At 37.9% G+C, this 23784-nt stretch overlaps 1 protein-coding gene across 1 annotated transcript in view; it reads right to left on the reverse strand.

Annotated features, from left to right (window-relative positions):
• UNC79 (unc-79 subunit of NALCN channel complex) overlaps positions 1-23029 on the reverse strand; it is a 130582-nt gene extending 107553 nt beyond the window's left edge. Inside the window, exons 1-4 of the mRNA XM_088145212.1 lie at positions 22858-23029; positions 17695-17815; positions 8636-8940; positions 6640-6810 (exon numbers count right to left, since the gene is read on the reverse strand). Of these exons, the coding sequence (XP_088001338.1) occupies positions 6640-6810; positions 8636-8940; positions 17695-17815; positions 22858-22879 (619 nt within the window). The 5' untranslated portion in view covers positions 22880-23029. The remainder of the gene's footprint in view (positions 1-6639; positions 6811-8635; positions 8941-17694; positions 17816-22857) is intronic.
• Between the last annotated feature and the right edge of the window lie 755 nt (positions 23030-23784).

Consider the following 23784-nt stretch of genomic DNA (forward strand, 5'->3'; position numbering starts at 1 on the left):
GAACCAAGAGAGTCTTCTTCATGCCTGCATGGCAGCCCAAGATCATTTTCAAACTCCTACTAAATAATAGCTCAAGTCAAGAAGTTACCATTCTCATAGCTGGCTGGGTAGAGCAATGTCCACACTTGCCATTGATATACCTTTTCCATGTTTCTGAACCTCATTCTCAGCAATGTCCAGACTTTTCTTGCTTAGTTAAGTTAAATGACGGATAGGCAAGGACTTGCTCTACAATAAGACACAATCAACTATATGGCTCAGGTACTGTATATCAGAATGGGTAGCAGATCAACTTCCTCATCCTCTGTTTGTTCTATATAAACTGGCCTTAGACTCTCAGTTAAACAGAATTAACCATAGTTACAGTAACTACTGCATATACTGAAATCAAACCTGGGAATGTGCCAGTTTGCTTCCAAGGTTGGAATTGGGGGTAGAAACTGTTGCTCTATGGTCAGTTCTGCTGAAGTAAACTTGGTTTCATGAATGAGATTTGCTCTGTAACTTAATGGAGCTAGAAATAGATCTTCTGCTAAAAATCATTTTGCAGTTTCTGTTTCCCCACTGTCTTGTGCACATTGGTTGCAATATGTGTTTTGATTTTTCTGAACACAGTTCAGTGCTTTTTTCTTGTAAATGATGGTGAATTATCTGCTGTAGGTTCATAAGGCATCTCCATCTAGCTATTATGTTTTTAAAGAAGTTATTGGCTATAGAACTTCTAACAGTCTCCTGAGTGTTTACGCGTTAATACACTGCATATATCTCCAGAGCTGCAGACACCCCTATTCTGGATGGGGGGTATGCAAACCAGATTTATTCTGAAAGTGAGAAGTTAATTGTATGTTTGATTAAAGAAAAGTATACAAAAAAGTGGATAGGCTTCAGTTACCAAATATTTTGCATGAACACACAAGTTGAAGTTTAATTATTGAATGAGATAAAAGCACTATATGATGGAAGGGTATGCAGATTATGTCACATTGTTGATTGAGAACCTGAATGATTTGCTGTGAATGTTAGATGCAGCAAGGAATACAGATCTGAATATTAATGTACTTATTAAGATAGTTGTGTTTGACAAAGAAAACGGAGTGAATGATTGCAAGTTATATAGAAAGAGCAATAAGATAGAGCAAGTAAATGAATTTGTATATCTGTTAGAAAAGGGATGAAGAAATTTTAAAAGGTGCAAATGCTGATAGGAAGGTAGTAAGTAATCCGTGGCAAGAAATGAATGTTAAAAGAGGTCAAAATGGCAATGTACAAGAGTGTGCTTCTGCTCACTTTGCTGTAGATCCTGATATATCAGGAGAAGCATAAACGTAATCTGAATGATTGGGAATGGGGTACTTAAAGTGTGTGGGGTAAAACAAAAAGTGATAGGGTCAAGAATGAGTAAATGCTGAATGAACATGGATTGAAAGCCAAAATGACTGATCAGTACTAAAGAACTAGGTTGAATTGGTTTAGTCATATAGAGCAAATGAATGAGGATTGAATTCTAAAACAAATATGTGAAGATAGAATGGATGGCCCAAGAGGAAAAGGAAGGGGAACTGAGAAAATTGTAGTTGGCTGATGAGATCTTCAAAAAGAAAGTAAAAAGTGTTTAAAAGGTAGTGTATGAAGTGGTCTATTGATGTGATAGAAGCAAGGGTGGTTTGCAGAGATAGAAATGTATGGAGAGACACAGTGAATGGTGTTGATATATATAAATATGTGTATGCATGTAGTAGTAGGTAGTAGATTCTCTTGTGCTGCTGGACAATGTTTCCAATGTTTTTGATCAGCTGTGGTAGTTTCTGCTTGTTTCAACATGACATCAGCAAGCTGCAAGACTTTGTGTATGCATGTGTTTCTTCTAAAAATGGCCATGGTCGCAATCTCAAAATAATTGGGAAAAGGCCTGCAACAACTAAGTACCTACAATCAGCTCCTATTTTCTTCCAATCTTTGTATAGCGTTTGTCCTTTCTGTTGAGAAAGCATATTCTTCTGGCACAGAGTTTAAGATTTTCACTCAACCATGGTCGCCAAACAGATAATCTTGAATATTTTCTGCATTTAAGATGCCTAAGTCACCTTCATGAACTCCTTTCAGCACTTTTCATTACATCTTAGCTGAATAACAGAGAGTTAGTCACTGTGATACTGTATGTCTTCTTCTTTCTACAAAGGATGAATGAAGCAGGCACACTGAGTACAGACAATAGCCATTTTGAATAAAGTTTAATATTACTAGTAATGTGGGTATACACTGAAGAAACTGATTAGAAATAGGTTTTGAGGCACATATTACAGTTTCATAAATCTTCACTTCTTCTAAACATTTAATTAAGCCTGGTTCAGAAGATCTTAGTTCGGATTAATATAAAGTCTTTGTTAATTCAAGTGTTTTGCCTGGAAAGATACTCAGCAAAATGGTTGTATCTTAAAACTGAAAGAAAAGTTTCTGACATCTCAGTGGTACCCACTCCAAATCTTTGCAATTTATCAGAAGAACCAATCATCTATCTATAATGGGTAGAATTCAAATATGTATAGGTAGTTGAGAACTGTTCATATAGCTATCCTTTTGCAAGAGTGTTTTTCTGAAATTAGGCATACCGTTTTTCTGGATCCATGAATATTTTGGAAGGATAGGCTGTTGGCTTCAGCTTACCTTCATGACCTTAAAAAATACTCTACCAATTCCATAGCTGCCAGCATCACAATATCCCAGTTGTCATTACAGAGTGACAGCACTGGAATTACAGTTCTTTCCAAAAATAGATTTCACTTTTTTTTTAATCTGGGCTCACTCCATCTTAATCACGCAATGAAAATATTTGAGTCATTTTTCTTGCTTAGTGACTATGGGTACCAGTTGGTTGGTTCAATGATCATTTCAGTTGCCCCAATTGAAGCACCCCTTCTAATTTGCTTTTACTCTGGGGAATAATGGAACTGTTATCATTCTGACTATATGGGTTGCACAGACAATAGCTGTTCCCTTAAACTTTATATTTGCTAGAGGAATCTTCAAGATTCTTATTTCTTTCCAGGTCTCTGTGGAGGGTTCTTCCACATAGTGCACTAGGTTTACTGTGACAGATGCCTCCTGGTGCAGAAGCAGATATATTTTAAAGTCATTTTCCCTACCTCTACTATATACAATAGAGTCCATTTAAATTAAGCTTGATTTCTGATAACTTGGATGTCCATGTACTTTTCTTAAAAACAGTACAGAAGTAATTTGCAATTGCTTTCTTCCAACATGTTTTCCTCATCTATCCATCAGATAGGGTATTTCCTAGTTGTCTCCCATCCAAGTGCTAACCAGATTGCATTTTGCTTAGCTTCCTAAGAACAACCACAATTGGGTCTGGCTATAAAATATCTCACGTAGTCTAAATCTTGTTGCCAGGACCTGCAAAAAGTTTTGGTCTTGCTTTAAATACTTTGATCTTCTGGTCAGCTGCATCTTCTATGTTCTTTTATACATATACTGTTTCTTAATTGTAAGCTGCCCAGAATCATTTGGGAGTCAGGTGACCTATTAAATAAATAAATCTTTCAAATACTCTGCCCGGCCACTGATCACATGATTGGCTGAATCATCAGAGCACACTGTTACTCCCAACATGAAATTGTTATTGAGATCAACATTTTTTTTTCAACTTGACAAATATGACAGACACTGCACGTGGACATTTTTAAAAAACATTTGTAGTATTCGGCAGGCTTTGCAGGATACTCTGCTCTGGGCCCTTCCCCCCAGAAAATACACCTCCAGCCCTTCAGCTGTGTTGGTGAAGTTGTCTGTCTGGCTTTCTGCTGGTTTCACTTAAGTGTCCATTCCTTTAATGAGGAATTTAACAATATACCAGCATAAGGCCATGGTGCTAAATTTGCCTCTTTGATACAAGAACACAGTTCTAACTCATAAGTTAGATATGTCTAACTTACAGACATATCTGTAAGTTAGACATATCTAACTTATTACATATTATTACTTATTAATAGGTAATGTAATATGTCTTTAATATGTAATAAGTATTATTAACTTATTACATATTACAGATATATAAGTTATATATGTCACAAGCATATCGCTCAAAATGAGGTTCTAAAATGCTTTTAATGCTTTAGAAACTGGAGATTTTTCTTTGCTTAGCTAGGAAAAAGATGCACACATGACTTTTTGGTCAAGCCAATGAGGGATACATACCATAATAATGAAAAACAGCGAATAGGAGAAAAATACTCACAAATGTTCCAGTCATTTCTTTAAAATGTCAAATGCACATTTCAGCTTTTAAATATTACAATGTACACATATCTAATATCATAGGAAAGCTGATTTCTGAAACATTAATATTTTCAGCATTTTAAGATAGGATATTGTACATTCTAACAATGGTGTGTTACTATTCCATCTCAGTTGTATGGTGTTGTACCAACAAACAGAGGGATGTAACCAAAAATAAATGGTAGCAATAAACAGATATTCCTTTTTACATAGATCCTGTACTTTTTAGAAAATTGATAGAGTTAAATATTACATGTTTTGGCCATAGTGGGTGAGGAGAACATGAAGCTGGAAAAGGCTGCAACAGGGAGTAGTAATCTTGTGTGTGTGTGTGTGTGTGTGTGTGTGAAACCACAAGCAGGGGACTGGATATTGTGTTGATGTATTAGAAGCTATCAAAGCCAATGCATTAATATATATCATTCCAATGAGGTCTGAAAGCTCTGGAGGAAACATTATCTATTTAGAGCTTCCTATATGTGTCTAGTCAAACATGGGTCTCACTAAGTTTATTCAAAACTATTCCCATAGTTTATGGGATTTCAGCTTTAACTGCCTTTATTTAGCACAGCCATTAATTATCTTTGTTTTTCTAGCACAGCCTTCCCCAACTTGGTTCCCACCAGATATATAGAAGATATATGTAGGGCACCAGTTTAGGGAAGGCTGTTCCAATAGCTAAGACAGCTACTTACATGTCACCAACAGGTTTGCCAATGTTCATTTAGAAATAAACAACATTATAAAAATATGATACCATTTCTCATACTGAGGAACATCTGTATGCCTCCTGAGTCTGCCACACAAATGCAAAATATAGATGAGCAACTTCAAAGCCTGAGCTTTCTCTTCTTACATTTCTTTCTCTTTAAACCAGACTGGAATTGGACAGCCTTTCAATAAAGAATTCCAGCCACTGACAAACCTTTAGATAGAAGATCCTTCTCAGGAAAATAGGGTACCTGCCCACCGTACTAGCAATACAAGTGCTGTAGCTTTCTCTTTGTCAGCTTCATTCTTGATATTCCAACCCAATTTTAAAGTCTGTTTATTTCCATAGCAACCTTAAGGTATATGGATCTTCACATAACAAAAAATAATAATTTTCGCCCAAATGACAATAATGCAGAGAGAACAAAGGAGAAGTGGACAATGATGATATAGTTTAATACAACTTTGATTTACTGCATACCATCTTATTTTTTTTAATTAAAAGTCTTTTTAGAAAATTAAATGGAAAAGTATCCATTGGGCATCAAAGAAGCTGTCCACAGCAATCACACTGGGGACCCCATTCCTACAGTATTAACATGAAACTTGTCTTGCAGCAACCTGGCCTGAAAACTGTTAACCTCAAGAACAAAGCTCTCAGAGATCTGTACAATAAGATTTATTAGGAAGAAGGTTAAAGTAACAACACCACAACGTTGGCATGTATTCTACCTTCAAATGGTGGTAGGAGCACTCAGGGCTATGACTCCTAAGCTGGCAGAGTAGCTCCAACAGATCCCAGGAACAACATCAGAGCGCTCTGTCCGGAAGAATGCAGTGCTAGGAACAGCTAAGATACTGTGCAGGACCCTCAGACTCCCAGGCCTCTGGCAGAGGTCCTAAGACTGAGGAAGACACATACCACCCATAGGGGTGGGAGGGTGTATATATATGTATGTATGTATATATATATATATATATATATATATATATATATATATAGCAGAAAGCAGAACTTTCACACCCTAATCGGCGCCTCTCTCTGTCTCTCTCTACATACATACATACATACATACATACGTACGTACGTACGTACATGCAGATTAGGGTGTGAAAGTTCTGCTTTGTTTTCTCCTGCTCTTTTGATTTTAATGTTGATATTAATTTCCCTTTTTTTGTGAGGGAGGGGCAGATTGCACCTGTTGATTGTTTTAGAAATGTCTACTAGATTTCTTATCAATCTAGGTTATATTAACCTTGAAAGGACTACCTTTCCTGAGTTTTATTTTCTTGAAAGAGGATTTTGCATATCAATGGCAAATAGGCCCAATCCAGAGAGAAGTGGAAATAGTGGAATCCTCATGGAGATGTACACAGCCCTGAAGAGATTTAATAGGCCCTAAACATGATTGTGGAAAACTTACTTTACTCTGTTCGCCTACAGTTATCCATCTACAGACCTTGATTCTCAAAAGCAAAAGCTGGATGCTAAGAAGCACAAGCAATACTTTTGCACCCTTAGGCTGATTCATCACATGCATTCATGGTTCACTGGGAATTCCAAAAATCAACCCTCCAAAGCAGAAGAATTTGCTATTCTCCTTCACAAGTGAAGCAGTAGCCAGATTTACTTACATATTGCCATGGGCAAGAATGACGTACTGAGATACTCTATGATATCTTTGTGCAGAAACGGTGGGAATGTAGCTAAAGTGGAGATCATTGTGTACGGTAAAGTACTCAAGATGTCATCATTGAGAAAAGGTAGCAAACATGTAGTGGTATAAAAAATGGACTGTCCAAGATCTGTCAGAGGCACAAAGAACAAACAATATGAATACACAATTGCAATCATAGTGTGAAAGGGCATTCCCTTTTTTGTGTCTTTATGAGGTAATCATGTTCAGCAATGGAAGAGGTAAAAGGGTTGAAATGGGAAGGGAGATGGTGCAAAGAAATCTAGAGCTGAAATATTACATTCACTATAATGTCCACTCTGCCTGGTCTGTCATTACTTACCAGGAAGAAGAAATCTGAGGCCCTTCAACCTCTTTCTGACCACCCATGGAGCACCCTCTAACCACAACTGTAGAAGGTAGGTGGCAAGTTTAGTTTATGTCCTAAAATAGCCTAAAGTGTTTTAAAACCAAAAATAACCTCCTCCCCAAAGACCAGGAAAAAAATCTTTAAAACTGTGTCTGTCCACTTTACATCATCACCCCATGCACTGTTATCCTTGCCCTTCAAAACCTGATAAGAACAACTCCCATCCAGAAGACCCTTGGGCTGTCTCTAAAAGCTGATGATGGGATTCAGCTATGTTATAAAGAACAGCTGGTGCTGGTACTTAGGGATATTTCCTGCTAACTCGTTTGACAACACTTTATGCCAAATTGCAGGTCACAATATTAACCTGGAAAGGAACAAGTACAAATTAAGAAAATGAAAGATGGCCGCAGCAGCCTTGCCCAAAAGTGAAAAAAGAAAACCAGCTTTCTGTCCTCTTGAGCAACAATCCAAGTGCCCATTGCTAAGCCCAAATCTTCAGAAACTAGTAGCAATTCTACACCTGGAATATCGATGATTGACTTTAATCACTGAGTTAATGCAACTGAAATCAGTAGGGCATGAAACTATCTAGTGTTAACTGCAACACAGCCACATTTTACAGGTTTTTGATTCAGTTACAACACTTGTGCCAATTACCACAATGATCTTGGTTTCATCAATGATTTTGATAGTATTAGTATCCTCAGCAAAGAAGACAGAATATAAACTTACATTGGAAGCAATGACTCTATTTATACGTTTCTGTCACACATTGATCTGATGTAGCAATAACTACATATATACAAGCTAGTAAAAGTGACTTCGCTGTATTTAAAATGTTTTATATATTGTCATTAAGGTTGATCATATCTAGGAATCACTGAACAAGAATTCAAATATTTTGGGAAGAAGGATAAACGTGTGCTGATGCACACGCTTTTCACATAAAAGAAATAATGACAAAAATACATGGAGAAGAACACTAGATGCTTCAAAGTTTACAAATATTGCTTTATATACAATGATTAATATCGCATGGATGTGTGTGTTCATTTCAGTCTGCTTATTTTTTATTCCAGATGCAGATATGGAAACCCTGCAGCCTCCAGCTCATTTTTTTTTCTTTTTTTGGCAATCTACTGAGCCTCCTCAAACTATTATTACCAAAAATCAGTTACATAATTTCTTACCATATTAAGATAAGAAATGTAAGACCCAAAACAAGCTTAACATAGCTTATAAAAAAGAAACCTCCACAAACATCTCTGCGTTTGATACATATAGTAGTGTGTGTGTGTGTGTGTGTACATACACACATACATTTATATCAGTGCCAATTAAAAATGATGTCTTATGTTTTTCATATTAATATAAGCCAACCTTCCCTTCCCTTGGTGCCTCCCAGACTTGCTAGACTACAAAATTCCACAACAATAGATATTATAGTTAATAGGCTGTTAGCTGGGAAGATGGGCATTGTAGTCCAAATACATTTGAAGACATCTGAATTGGAGATATTCTGATATATGCCTGTTGTAGATATAATTCTTATGTACCGTGTTGACTATAAGAATTCACTCACCATGCTGACCATGTTGTAGCAAAGGAACTAGATCCAGCAGAGTCACCAATGTCACGTATAGTCCTTGATAGTCCAATGATGGGTAGTCAGATAACTGAGCATCCCGACTTTGCTGGCCGCGTTCAGTGGGAGCATCTCGCAGGACGCTGTAAAGGAGGGAGCGAGTAACAGTAGGGTTGATGGAACTGACCTGTGGTCTTAGAGATGGGGTGAGTGGGAATGGCACAGGAAAAAGACACATGGTCATGGGCACTGTCAAATTGGAGGCATCTTGATTCTCCTTCTTCCCTGTGCGGGACAAAATGCTGTTGGGGGGACAAAGAAAAAAAAGAGACAACAAAGACACAAAGAACAGCACATTACATTGAAATGACACTATAAAACAAATAATAAAACTCCAGATACATCCCACATGAGATGCAGTCTCTACCAATACTAATGCATCTTGAAATATCTAGCAACCATTTACTTCCATACTTAGGAGAAATACAGTTGAAAAATTGCTACATGTGGGGAAATTTCCATTGCATCTCATGTGTTATCTGGTTCATAAGGAGCAAAAATATAAAAATGCATGTTTCAGTGGCACACCCATGTTTTACAGTTCTACAGAATTGGATGCAATTTGTTATGGAAAACAAAAAGTACAGTAGCACCATGTCAATTATTTGAATTGTTGACCTTTTATCAAATAAATATTGAAATAACATTTTGAAGATCATGATTGGAAAACCAAAGATAAAATACTTGCAAAAGATAGGTGTGACACTTGCAGAAACATGTTTTAGCAAAAAATAAACATGTGTGTTTGTTAAGAGAACCTTAAAAATCACATGTTTATTGCATTAAAATAATGTCTGTATGTAATACATGATACTGTTTCATGACAGTCTTTCAGTATCATCTGAGATAATGAGATTTCAACAGGCACATGGATTTAGAAATAATATATATTTCTAAAATGTTAGCTAAACTACATTTGGAAAGCTTTAAAATAATATATAGTTGATGGGCTGCAGCATATGTTTGTGAGCTAATGAGAATGGTAATTTGTGTCTGCTTTTAATTGGGGAGAGGGAAGAAACATAATGCTCTTCTAGTATGTGGTTACTTTTGAACTCTAAGGACTAAGCAAGCATTACTCATTGTATAACTGCATAGCAGAAGAGGTGTTATCATACATTGCATTGCTACTTACATTATTTACTGAACTTACTTACAGACTAAAGGAGAAATAATTTAGAATAAAGGAAAAGCTTAATGGGAATCAAAATGAAGGCAACAAAGTCAGACTGCTATGCCTTCTGAATATCCCTGGAAGCAAATTATGCTAATTTTTTAAAATAACTGTTTAGTGAACAAACCTAAAGGGCATAATCTAGCTAAGTATGGCACTTTATAACCTGTGGCTTGCATTAAGAGTACAACAACAATCAGAAGCTAATCTAACTACTCACTGGAACTTGTTCTCAATAAGTGAGTTTAGGGCTATAATCTTAAGCACACCATGGCTCCTACTGAAATTAGAAAAGCTAAAGACACTCAGCTTTCTTATGTGCATAAATACTTTTCTACTTTATTACAAAATGGCTTTGTATTAGAGAATTGAGTTATAAAAAGTATATTTACATTATACCAAACTAAATATTCAATAGTCTGTGTGTGATGAAAGAGAAACTATTTGAAAAATCACTTATCATTCTGACTATGGTTAATTTTTACATACAACAGAAATTTCCACTGATCTTTATTGAGAAGAAAGTTGAGTAAGAACTTAATATTTTTAAAGGTCCTTTTTTTATTAGACTCCCTGATTGGATTATTAGGAAGCAAAAGATCCCAATGATATCTACTAAGATACCACTGGGAAAGTTACAGACAGCTCTAGGATACAGACAGCATATTATAGTGCTGAAATTTGTAAACATAAAATATTTTTCAAGTGTGCCTTTTTTTTTTTTTTCATCCAGTGTATAAACCAGCTTTCCCCAGTTTGGTAGTCTTAAGCTTAGGTAGCATCACAACACCTAGAATTCTCAGTTAGTCATCTTGCTGGGAATTCTAGGACCCACAGTCCCAACACAGCTGGAGGGCACCAAGCTGAGGGGAACTGCTGGAGAGAAGGGACCCAGTCCCCAAAGCCATCATTTGCATAGCTGGAGTATATGGTAGACTGCACTAACACATTTAAATTCTAAAATATTTATTGTGCCTTGTATAGTGTTCACATTAATTGATTTCTAGTTAGCAATTATCCAGTTGTCATGAAAGTATTAATAGAATCAAATCAATAAATCAGCTAAATGCAATAAATGAATAAATTACCATAATAGCAATGCTGACTGTAATAAACAGAAATGTAGGAACAAAAGATGCTGCCTTCTATTACATCAGACCAGTAGCCTGTCTACCTCAACTGACACAGAAGCCCGAGGGAGAGGGGGGTATTTATTTATTTAACTGATCACTTTTGCTGTACTTTTCCACTTGCTTTCTTACTAGTTTTCATTCTGTCCCTCACCAATGCATTTGCTTTATTTGGCAGCAATAACTAAATCATATTCAGCTTTGGTTTTCAGATGTATTGTGCACTCAATGCCAATTTTTGCTCAAGATTGTCCTCTTCAATATGGAACTGATGTGCCAAGAGATTACATATCCCATCATGCAGTAACCCACCCTCATCCAGTCTGCTTTCCTACAAATGTAATGAATTTGTCATTGAAACAGCTCAGTAGTATAAAAGACCAAGGAACTATGTTTTGGCTTGTTTCCCACAATTCTTCTTCTCCTCATATATCTAAGAACAGGAGAACATAAAGATCAGGCCAAAAGCTTCTCTAGGCCAGCACTCTGTTTCTACAACAACTAATCTGGTGCCAAAGAAAAGTCCCATGAGCCAAATAAGAGGGCAATATCATCTTTTCATTCAGGTTCCCTAACCAAAAGATATTCAGAGGCATATGAAGTCAGTGCTAATACAGTGACCAATAAGCACTGATATCCTTCACAAAACTATCCTGTTCCCCTTTACATATGTCTTTATCAACACAATATTTTGTATGATAAAGGGAGCAAACTATGGAATCGGGAAAGCAGGAAATGGCCTCTAATAGCAGAGAACAATCTTATCCTTGAAGAAAAAGAGGAGAAAAAAACCAAACCCTCTTCCCCAAACCCTTCCCTATTATCTGCCAGTCCACTAATGTTGATAGCAACACTTCTGGTGGATTTGAAAGACACTCTCTTGCCAATAAGAAATAAGGACAAATGTCTTCTATGGATGGAAGGAGCCTTTCTGTTTGTGGACAGCCAAAATCATAAGAAACCCTGCTTCTTCATCCTCTTAGGTTCTTTTTCAGAACCATACTTTCCTTCATATGGAAATGTATGCAGGGTTAACCATAATCCATTAAATCTCATAGGATAAATTGATTACAAGGTACAGTATTCACAATACAGACTAGTTTCCATTCTGTTGAAACCTGAGCTACCTTTCCACAATTTGAAAGGTTCCTTTCATTCATAGAAGAACTGAGATCCAAAGGAGTGTTTGCTGGTATAAGTGGAAGAGGCATATTTCAGTGGCCTTTCCTCCTGCTGCTATTCCCCACATACCAACTTCCACAGGTAGAACAGCTTTTTTGTGGGGATGAGAAATTTGGGGGTGGGGGGTGAATCTGGTCTATTCCCTCCAGCAGAAGCATTCCATAACTGAAGTTCTACTTGTGGGACTACTGGATCCCACTGGCTGTGTCATTTGCATCTTCAGATACTGGTGCATGATTAAGAAAGTTTAAGGGCAAAATTCAGTTTCATGTTTCCTAAAAAATAACCACTTAATTGTGAATAAGGATTTTTTAATACAGACATCTCCAGCCTACAATTGCCAAATGTGTTGGGACTGCTATTCCTATGCCAGGTGGGAACACTCAACACATCTGGAGAACGTCAACTTGGGGACTGCTGCTTTAACAATTGCATGTAAGACAATTCTACATAAATGACAGCTGCATAAATGAGGCAACAATTGTCACTCCCCATCAAGGTATCCCAGACCTAGATCATTGATTTCCACCTGTCATTAAGATTTCCAAAACAACAGTTAGCCTTGTTCTTCCAGTATTCTAAATCCTGATGGTACAACCTTATATCTCCTTATCCAAAAGAGTGTTGCACTGCATGTTGGGATTTGTCGCATACTTGGTTTCACATTTCTGTGAACAACTGTTATGTAAATAATGCTTCATAATGCATGGGGATATGTATAAAGTACTCCTTTTTGAATGATCAAATTAGCTGTGTTGTTTGCAAACTCATGTGGTTGTTTTAGAAGATGGTCCTGACTATTCCTGTATGCTGCAGATACAATACAAATATATTATTTCTCTGGAATTGCCAGGAAAGCAAAGGATCTGTGTGTGTACATGCATGCAGAGACAGCCAGGAGCAGGTTCCAAGGCAGTCATGTGAACATTGCAAGGCACAGCTGCTATAATGATTCAAAAAGAGGTGCTTTGTATCTGCTCATGTACATTGCAAAGTATCTTTTTAAACACTTTGCACACCTCTACCACAAATACTCTAATCTCAAAGAGAGGCTCAAAAATTTCAGCCACAAGAGAAGTGTCAGTGTAGAATCTGTACATAATTCTGCCCTTCCAGATACGATCCTACTAGATGTAGTTCCAAGGTGTCTGCATGTTCACTAGGATCAGAATATGGAGAAGGCAGAAAAAGTGGATAGGGCTTTTGTATATTTAATGGCACCTGTATAAGAGAATTTTCAGTGAGAACAGTTTCTTTCACTTCTGTGTAACAATAATTCTTCTAGCCTCTTTTATCTTCCCTTTTGTATTTGGGCATCCTAAAGACACTGAAAGTAAAAAGCTCTAAGTCACTGCCACCATTTCAAAATCTATTCCTGAGGTTCAAGTTACATTCACCAACTCTTTCTGACACACTGCTGTTTTTAAAAAATTGAGTAATCTGGTCGTGTACACAGAAGCTCTTAGAAGTTTATTTGGATCCTGGCTTATTTTTGAGTAACAGAAAATAAATCTACTATCAAGGAGTTTCTTATCTATATGAGGTGATTTATTATATTTTTATAGTCATTGCTGAAGTTTGGGATAAAACATGTTGGAAATGAGCAATGCATGAAAATTAAATTCATGCTTAATGCAGAGAAATGCTTTTGGCCCAAAACTTAAGGAGGAGCTCAATGAATCAATGTATTATGCGCTGTGCATGGTGATTGTTTTATATGATGTTTTGTTTGTCAAAAAATTCAATGCAATTTCTTTTCATTTTCCCATCCTTTCAACTAAAACCAGCATAGCCCAATTCCCCTCCCCAAATTTGACACCCTCTCAAGATGTCTGTAAATCAAAGAATAATGTTTTATCCCTTGGGTGACTAAAAAGATAGGCAAATGAGGTGCAAATTGAAATGCAACCCAAATCATCCTTAATGAAAGCCAACAAAATATATTGGTTCCATTCAACCTTCATTTATAAATTAATTAATTAGACTCTGGCAAAACAGCTTGATTTTTCAGTGTGCCACTATGTGTGAAATAATTGTTGTAGCAATGTCTTAGCTGCAAAGAGAATCTAGACTAGGATTGGGGATCCAATAGCAATTCAGATATATCTGGGCTCCAGCTCTTGGACTCTATTGGTCTGGGATGATGGAACTTAAAGATCAAGAATATATGGAGGACCACAGCTTTCTCACCCCTAGACTATGTCTTCTGAATTAACTACTTACTTACTTAATTACTCTGAACATGTCGTAGAGAGTATGGAAGATGACCTTGATGGAGATACTGTATGCAGAAGCCTTTGCCTAGGCAACAGTTCCTGCATATCTCTGTCAAGGTAATCTTCCATAATTTCTACACATGTCCACAACACATAGGATTCTGCTGCATACTTGCAGAGGCTAGCAGCCAAATAAGGGCACAGTGAAACCAATTGTGTATGTGTGTGCATATATAGTATATGTATACATACACACACACTCACTCACTCACTCACTCACTCACACTCACATATATATGGCAGGAATTTCTGGATTGTAGTTTAGGTTTTATTTAACTTACAATAATTTACTTTGCTGGATAGAGAGTTCTCTAAAGTCACCTACTCTATTATGATGTTGGAACAGGTAAATATTAGGAGTTCAAATGCCCCCCAGATTCAATCGCGAGTAAAGAAGATTCACAATATTTAGAGGCCAGTCATCCCTGCTTCATTAGGGAAAGGAAAGAGGGAACTATGCCCTGTTTCCAGTGAAGGAACAGTACAGGAGAGATCTGGAGCTGCTTTCATACTCTCCGAAACATGAAATGTAACTTTACATTTGCATCAGCTTCTTACTTCTTCAGACCTAAGATTTTTATTAGCCTGTTTATGAGACTTCAAGGTGGCTGTAAGCCAACCTCATCTGAAGGTTACTAAATTGACAACAACTGTTATAAAGTCATACTGAGCAACAGGATTTTGGTTTAAACTCATTTGAGCACATGGGAAGCTAAGACATATTAGGATAATAAAGCAGAATCTACTTCAACAAATATCCTCTTTTCATATTATGCTGGTGGCACCGAATTCTTTACAGGAAAATGTCTTCCTACATGGCTGGAAGTTCTGAAGAACAGAGGTTGAAATTGCTAAGAGCTGAAATGTTTGTTCTTCTCATCTGTCCTATTACTTCTCACATTAACATTGGCCACATAAGAAAGAACCATGTATATCATATAAGACAGTGGCTATGTTGGTACAGTGTTCACTACTTACTCCTTAACAAAACTAATCTTACTTATTACATTGTATTCCACTCCTTCTCTTGAAGTTCTAGGTGGCATAATGGTTCTTCCCACCCCACCTTTAGCCTCAAAACTTGTGCACCCCCTTTTCCCAGGATTATGCTGTACAGCCATGCAATCCCAGGAAAGGATATGTTTGCTTTTAGAACTTTTAAGTGCTAAGTTTGCATGCACATTTTGGGAATCAAATCCAAAACATTGCTCCGCCATAACTATCCTTTGAAGTAGGTAGGGATGAGAGATGCTGATAACCCGTATTACTCAAAAAGCATAGGGATTTGGATCTAGAGCCCTCTCATCTTAGTACACCACACCACACTAGCTCTACTTCTAGCTGATAGTATATCTGTTCCTGAAGGAAAATTGCGGATTAAAGGAAAAAAATATCTCTGAGATCAGAAAATGAATTGCCGTAAGTTTTTTAGAGCTTCTGATCAAACATTAAGGGACACTGTGAGTGGTTGGTAATATGATCATTCAGAGGAGCATGGATCTTCCTTCCATGGAATTTTTAACAGAATCTTGGCAACAGATTTGGGGCAAGATATCCTTTCCCAGAGGTTCAGTGAACTCACTGAGTAATCACCCATGCAGTTCTATTATTCCATATTATTTCTAATTTCCCAAGTAAATTTTTACCTAACACAATATCAGGAAATTGGAAGAGGTCAGTGGCAAACCTCTTCCAAAAAACCTACCTGTATGTGGGCAAAAAAATCACAAAGAGTCAAGCTTGACTCAAAAAACAGTTTAGGGTTATATCAGAAATTTCTACACCTAACCTTCAGCTCAAGTATATATCCCATCTTTGAGTAAAATATGCTTGTGAAAATAATTAATCAAGCTCTGGAAAATCATTGATTACTATATCATACATGCATCTTCTACATTGCACTACTTAGAATAGCAGAATTCCCCTTGATTGTGCCATAAATGCATAATGAGTAGTGAGGAAGTGGAGAGGGATGGGACATTGGGTTACTAGTTGACTTGAAAAAAGTCTAACATATTCCTCTACTTTTAACAGCAGTGTGATCTGCAGCAATCAGCAGGCAAACCTTTTCACAGATAAATGTGATTGCCTATAACTTCAATAGATCAAGTTACTGTTAAAAGCTCAGAGTAAAAATATGCAGAAAAAAATCTGACACCTTCAAAGATAACATTATTAGGGAGAAGAGAAGACAATTTGATCACCAGGATTATCTGTGCTAGAGAACCAGATATATAAAAATTGCTATCTTATGGCTATGCAGCAAACAAGCTTCTTACTAATTTTATTGACTGCAGATGGGATTAAACCAAATCCTGAATGCAGGACAAACAGACAGGATCCAAATTTTAATTTCATTACTAAAAGTATCTAGAATCATTGCAGCTGCTCCAAAATCAATCTTATTAAGATTGCTGCTTTTCATGACCTTTTCAGAGTGAAGACTAATCAAACATTGAGGACTTTCCTAATTATAACTTCCTTGCTCAGCCTTACAGGGCAGTAATGCAATTACTGTAAATTCTCTAGTTTACAGAAATCTGGGCAATTAGATTGCTTCAGCTAAACCTGTGAACTTTTCTAAAGCTGAGTATGAGCAGAATCAACCTGGGATTTTATTTGTGAGTTTAGAATTGGCTGTTGAGTAGCATGCAGTTCAGCTGGGCAAACCATGGCCCAGTCTACAGAATGCAGCAGAATAATTTAATTAAAAAACTAAAGCATACAGAATAGAACAAACTACTTCCATCTTCATGAAGGTTATCCTTTCTAATTTGGTGCCTTTCAGATGGACTGCACTATATTTCCCCAGAATTTCCAAGCAGCATATAGCCACACTGACTGAGTCTTTCTGAGTTTTGTAGTCCAGCACAACCAGAAGGGACCAGTTTGGGGAAGGCTAATATAGGTGATCACAGTTTAAATACTCCAGTACATTAATAACATCCTGAAAATAGTACAGCAAGAAAAGGCCTGACCTGGCCTATAGGGTTTTTCTCTGCTTGTTTTCATTTTAGGGCTTCTTTGTAGTAGTAGGAAAAGTAAAAAGAATTCAACCACCTCTTTCCACATCATTCTGCTGCATTTAAAGGCCCAGTCTAGCCAGCTTCTGTCATAGTTACTTAATTCCATTGAGCTCTGACCCTTCTGCAGAACATCACACCTTTTGTCAATAGGCTATTTGTATACATACAGTACTTATATTTTTCTTTGAGATCATAATTTAAAACTTACCTTAGTAATGTCTGAGAAAAGTATTTCAGAGTATTTGCAATGTCAGTTCCAGAAGGGACAGGATAAATGTTGTGAAGGACACGATTATGGTATTCTTGCAAGTATCGGATCTTGGAAGCAACTGGATTTTGTTGTATTGCATAAAAGAAGAAAATGGGGAAAAATTGCTTAGCTCAGTTCTTCCTCTTAGAAAATAATATAGTTTTCTATATTCTGCCCACAACCCAATGCTCACTAATTTAGGTTTCTAGCTGAATATGTCCAGTGAACATAGCCATAGAGCTAATGAAGGAGAACTTGCCTAGTTACAAGTTGACTCAGAACCAAGGGGCCAACTGAAGAGGAGATGCACTACATATACCTTGTAATCCAACTGATTGTCAAGAAAGAGCAGGTCTGGCATAATGAACATGAAGTCTTTAATCCCTGCTTAAAACTCTTCTTGTATAGTAACTCAGACTGGTTTTCCACTAGGATTATTACTACTGGAGTACAAAAAATCTGGATTTACACAACACACTAAGCTGCAAACAAGCAAATTGCATTATTGCTTAGCATGATGTACAAACCCAGTCAATAATAAGCATACTGTCTAATTCGGCATCTTGCAACCTAACTTCTAGTGGCTTCAGTTTTTAGGAGATTCTATTGAATACATTTAGCAGCTTCAGTTCTGGTTACTATGGCTCAGAGCTGTAGTATCCTCCTAGAATACTCAGTGCTGCCATTGCCAGACACTGGACAATGAATCATGGAAAAAATTATGTCCTTAATATCCCCTAATGCTGTGATCCCTTGATCAGTTTCTTCCTCTCCCATTTATTGGACTGTCCCTAATCACTGGAAATACAGAGAGCAAATTAAAGGAACCATTGTTAGCAATTGTGTACTATTGATATAACATTTTCTGATTCTTGGACCTTCTCCATTGTAATTGCAATCATCTAATCAGCATGCAGGCAAGCAGCATTACTATGAATCACAGCCACAAAATTCAAGTCTGAATTGTTTTATTATATTATTAAGATAATCTAATATGAAATGGTACAGAAAATATTCCAGATGAAGTAAGAAAAAAACTATGTATTCTCAGTACTCATTGCACAAATCAACTAAGAGGAGATAAAATGCATGTGAAAGCAAGAGATGAGGCATATGGGAAACAAAGAAGGTATTTGTTCTTCTCTTCTACATTCCCATGTTTGGGTATCACCACATTTAGGTATCACCTAAGGATGCATTATTGTTCGATTGGCTGAACAGACAAACAGAACTGATCTAACACCCCAAGAGTCAAGGACAAACTTACCAAAAATTTCCATGACTTTGCTCAGACAAGACAAATATGGTAGATATGCTCTGCCGTGCATTCAAATATGTGATAAATGTTGGGTGGCCTTAATCCAGTAGAAGAATTCTCTGCTATGGTCACACCATACTTTAAGCCATAACATGATTTTTTTTTTAATTTTGATTGTGAACTCAGCCATTTGGTATGCAATCCATCTTCTATGGCAGGAATGAGAACTCAGTGGTCTGCAGTTCACATATAATGTCCCATTTTTGTAGCCCTCAGAGCCTCCCAGAATTGTGTTGTCAAAGTTAAAGGTAAAATTGCAATTTTCAATGGCACAGTACTCTTAGATGTTCTAAGGTTTAATGCACACATTTTGTGTGTTTTTATGTATTTAAAAGGCCTCAACATTTAACCATGTGCATTCCAATGATATCATCACATCACTAGTAATATCCCCTAAGCCCCTGGAGGAAGTTCAAACCTTCTTTAAAAAAATAGACATGCATGCCTGGGAGAAAGGAAATAGGTGCTTATTCCCAATGTACAGATTAGAAGAGTGTTCACCTACTCAGAACAAAAAGAGAATGGTAAATTGAGAAAGTAAAATATGCTGGGAGGCTAGAAGGAAGTTGGGGGGAACCCTGCTAATATCTCTTCTGTAAATTGGTATTTTAAGATTAGCTGCACCCATCTACACTTTTGTAAAAAAGCCCATAATATGCTTTAAAAATTACAAATGTGCCCATCATCAAAAGAATATTGGGATTCAGGGGCTAAGTTCTTATAAGAAAAAATGTAACTCCGATTACAAACAGGAATTAAGGTCATAGTCATCTTCTGTTTTTGCTTGTTCCCCAGCAGGAGCCTAGAGCCTCAACATATTTATTTATTTATTAATTATGCAAATTTTATATTGCTGTCCATCTTGCAATCACTTCTGGGCAGATCAGTGATGAACTTGTTTCCATGTAAAAGCCATCCAATCTAATAGCCTTGATTATAATTTATGGCAATGAATGTCATGAATAAAGGGAGTGAAAAAGTTTGACAAGAGATCTTAAAATATGCATTGGCACACTGAAGTATAGCCTCTTCTGTGGCCCATTAGGTGTCAATGAACAATAATTTCCCCAGTAGGGGAAATTTTCATTTAGAACTCGGGCGGGGGGGAGAATACACCATAAATAGCTTATTTGTCCAGTTCTATTCTTTTGTGGGTGCTGTATGACAAAAATGTACATGTGAAAGAGAGAGAATGGATGATGTGGGGATGAATGATAGCAACATAGCTGTGAGCACAGGAATTAATTAATGGGGGTGTGGTGTGCATATGTGAATTTGGATAAAGTTTGCCATATTTAAGGCCACACTCCTATAAACATTTTATTAGAATTAGGTATACTGAAATAAAAAGAATGCTTCCATACATTGAGTTACATTATAAGTTTCTTACTGAACCTAGTGTGAATTAAATTAATCATACACTATTGATTTCAGTGAAATACACATGCACTTACCCCCTTTATCAGCATCTAACACTGCAAACTTATTCAAGGTTGAAAGGTTTGATTAAAAGTGATAATGCTGATATGAGTTATTATATGCCTGTATTACATACACTCAGAATGACGAAAATGAAAGGAAAAATACATGGTTTACAATGCCATCTTATATATGCCTGTTCAGGACTAAGACCAGAGTAATGAGACTTACTCATATAAGTACATATGTATAAATTGAAGCATTAAAATAATTCTAGTGTGATAGTTTTGAAGAGCTCTTGATCATCTTTTAATGAGTTTTTAACACCATGTTCCATGGAACATATTCTCTGCTTAACTACCATGTTTTTTCTCCAAATACTCATCGGAATTATAGTTTGGGTTACTGGAGATCCCCACACTTCACTTACAGAACTATAGTTCCCAGACACACCACAACTATAAATGTTGATTTGAACTTAGAAAAGAGATGCTTTCTCTTAAGACTTAATGACTTAAACTGTACATGAACTAATATCTCCCCTAAAAATATTGCAGAGAAATCTTCTAAACATTTCTCGTTGTTGACAAAGTATTAGCTCATATTTATCTTGATGTTATGCTTAGCTGAGAGTTTGTGGGAGAACTGTTTTTAATAAACATGAAAAATGGATCCAAGGATCTAATCTCCATTATCTTTATTTCCAATAATGCCCACACAGACCTTGTAGGCAAAATTAGAAAATAAATTTGGAGAATGTCTGCAATTCAGTGTTTTCACTGGAAGTGTGTTCATTGCCAAGAAAAATGATAAGCAGAGGAAGAGCTAGAGGGGGTAGAAGGGAACAACTACATTGGTTTGCCTTCTGGAAAATGAGTATTTATGATCGGCACCACAGCATTTTATTTTGTACAAAGTTTTTTTTTTTTTTTTGTAAAAAGAAACCCCTATGGCAGCCATTTTGAGGGAGCATCCAAAACATGTTCTCAGAATCCCAGTGCAGGAGACTACCTATTCCTCATATGGAAAGACAGAACAACTTCCCTGATATTTGCTAGACAACCTGTAAAAATAATTCTCTGATCAATGGACTGATACAATGCTTCTCTTCCCAGATGGCTTCTAAGAAAACTCCAGAAAGATACCTGTTGAGGAACATTCTCCGTTTGATTTGAAAATAGCAGCTGTGTACTCCTTCACATATTTATGTTTCTACAGCTCTATGATCAGTGTGTTGGCTGTCTACTAGCAGCAGCTGCAAAGTTTTGTTTACAAGGGGAGAAAATAATATGCACCCTGTCAAACCACAACTTGTAAGAGAGTTTGGTTTACCATATCAGAAAGGTATTTAAGCCAATCACCCAAAATGAAATAATTTTCCTTGAGGGGCTTTGCAGGAAATTTCAGCAGGAACTTCTTCTTGATACTATTTAAGATCTCAGAGCATAGGGTAGCTAGCCACAGGTCCCATACAGTTTGATATTTCTGTGATCCTATTAAACTATTTCATTCAGTATTGGTTAATCGAACCACAGAAATAGTCAGTTGACCATGCATCATGGTGACTTGATAAGATGCCTTAGAAACAATTGGCTTGCACATATGGATCTGGCACATATGGATCTCTCACTTCCTTTTCTAATCATATATCAATTTATCTGCATGTGTAAACATTATCTCACTGGTAACTCATAAAGCCACGGAGAAAGACAATGTTATTTGGGTAAAACAGCAAGAAAGGCAGGAGTAGGTGTGGGAGGAAGTAACAATAGAACTGTGCCTGAAAGCGCCTGCATTTTATCTTGACACGGTTGAGTAAGCTAATACAACATGAAAACATATTCATATACTGACCATTTAACTGAAGTAAACAGATTAAGCTAGGCCCTTCTCTAAAGAAAATGACTAACCCATAATAAAATCAAGTCTGAGGCCTGCATTTGGCTGGGTTTCTCTAGCCATTTTATACAGTACGTGGTTTTCTCTTCTTAAAATGCTACCTTTAAAGATCTCATGACAGACACGAGCAACACACACACATATACACACGTTCACAAACGGGGCCCCAGAATATTATCTGAGAGGAAATTCCCCCAATTCCGGCCCTCGAAAACTGCAGTGCTCTCGGACGCCTTGGATTTTGCTCCGCCCCTCTTCCATCCCGCCGCTGGCAAGCAGGGCCGGTCGTCGACACCTAGCCGTCTCCAGCACCACAGACAGCGCCCGCACCTTGCTGGGTTCCCGGCCTCCCTCCCTGCACTGGAAGCGCCCGCAGATCCTCTCCCGCCCGCCCTCCCACAGCTCCAGCACCGGCCGCGGCGGCGTTCTGCGTCTGTTGTTCCCCGCGAAGAGACGGGACCCGTCTCGCTCCTGTTGCTACTTACATTGCTCTGCTTTGGTCGACATGGCGGTGCCGCTCTGCGGGAAACGCTGCTTGGTCCAAGACAGGCGGCGGCGAGGCCGTCTGCCCAGCTAGCGAGGAACGGCGACCATCCGCCGAAGCCGAGGCGAGGAAAGCCCTCTCTGGCCCGAGCCGCACCCCTCCCCCTCCTCCAGCTCTGCCATTGCTGCAAACTGCACAGCGGCCCCCGCGCGCTCTCCGCTCCCGCCCGCCCCAGAAAAGGAGGAGAAGCGCCGCGAAGAGGTGTTGCTTCGATGGCGCTGAAGCGGAGCCGAGGCACGCCAGCCGTGTCCCCTGCGCGCAGCCCTTACGCGGCCCGCGGAGTTCAAGGAAAAACAACACTGCGCCGTCGAGAAGAAACCATTTTGCCATCAATGAGGAAAGGGACCCCCAGCGGCGAGCAGAATGAGCTCGCCCACGCAGGGAGGAGGGGAAGCTCCATTCATGAAGACGGGCGTCTAAGCGCGGCCAGCCTCTTAAAGGGAAAACCGACTTTCCCCGCCCCCGAAGCTGGCAGGAGGAAAGCGGCTTGTTTCTGAACGGGGAGCACAGCGTTTCGTTGTAGGTTTACTCTGGGGTTCATACATCCAAACCACAGTTTGTTTCAGCATGAATAAACTAATGGCCGGGTTCGCAGGGAATGCTAAGCCATAGACCATGCTTCGTGAACCAGAATAGCTGGGTCTATATAAACCAAAACCAAGCAAATCACATCTGGCTTACAACTACACAATAAGTCCTATGAAGAGTGTTTAGTGTAGGCACTTTGATGGTCAGCTGCACATTCAGGTATCCATCTTATGCCTATGAAACTTGGAATTAGGCCCCATTGCATTAAATGGGATTTAAGAATAGACACAAATAAGATTATATAATCTCTGTACTTTTAACTGCTGTCCCAGGATCCAGA

Source organism: Python bivittatus, unplaced genomic scaffold (genome assembly GCF_059951505.1).
Source record: "Python bivittatus isolate LINGU-HERP-01145 unplaced genomic scaffold, Pbiv_v1 ctg000480_np1212, whole genome shotgun sequence".
Lineage (NCBI taxonomy): Eukaryota > Metazoa > Chordata > Lepidosauria > Squamata > Pythonidae > Python > Python bivittatus.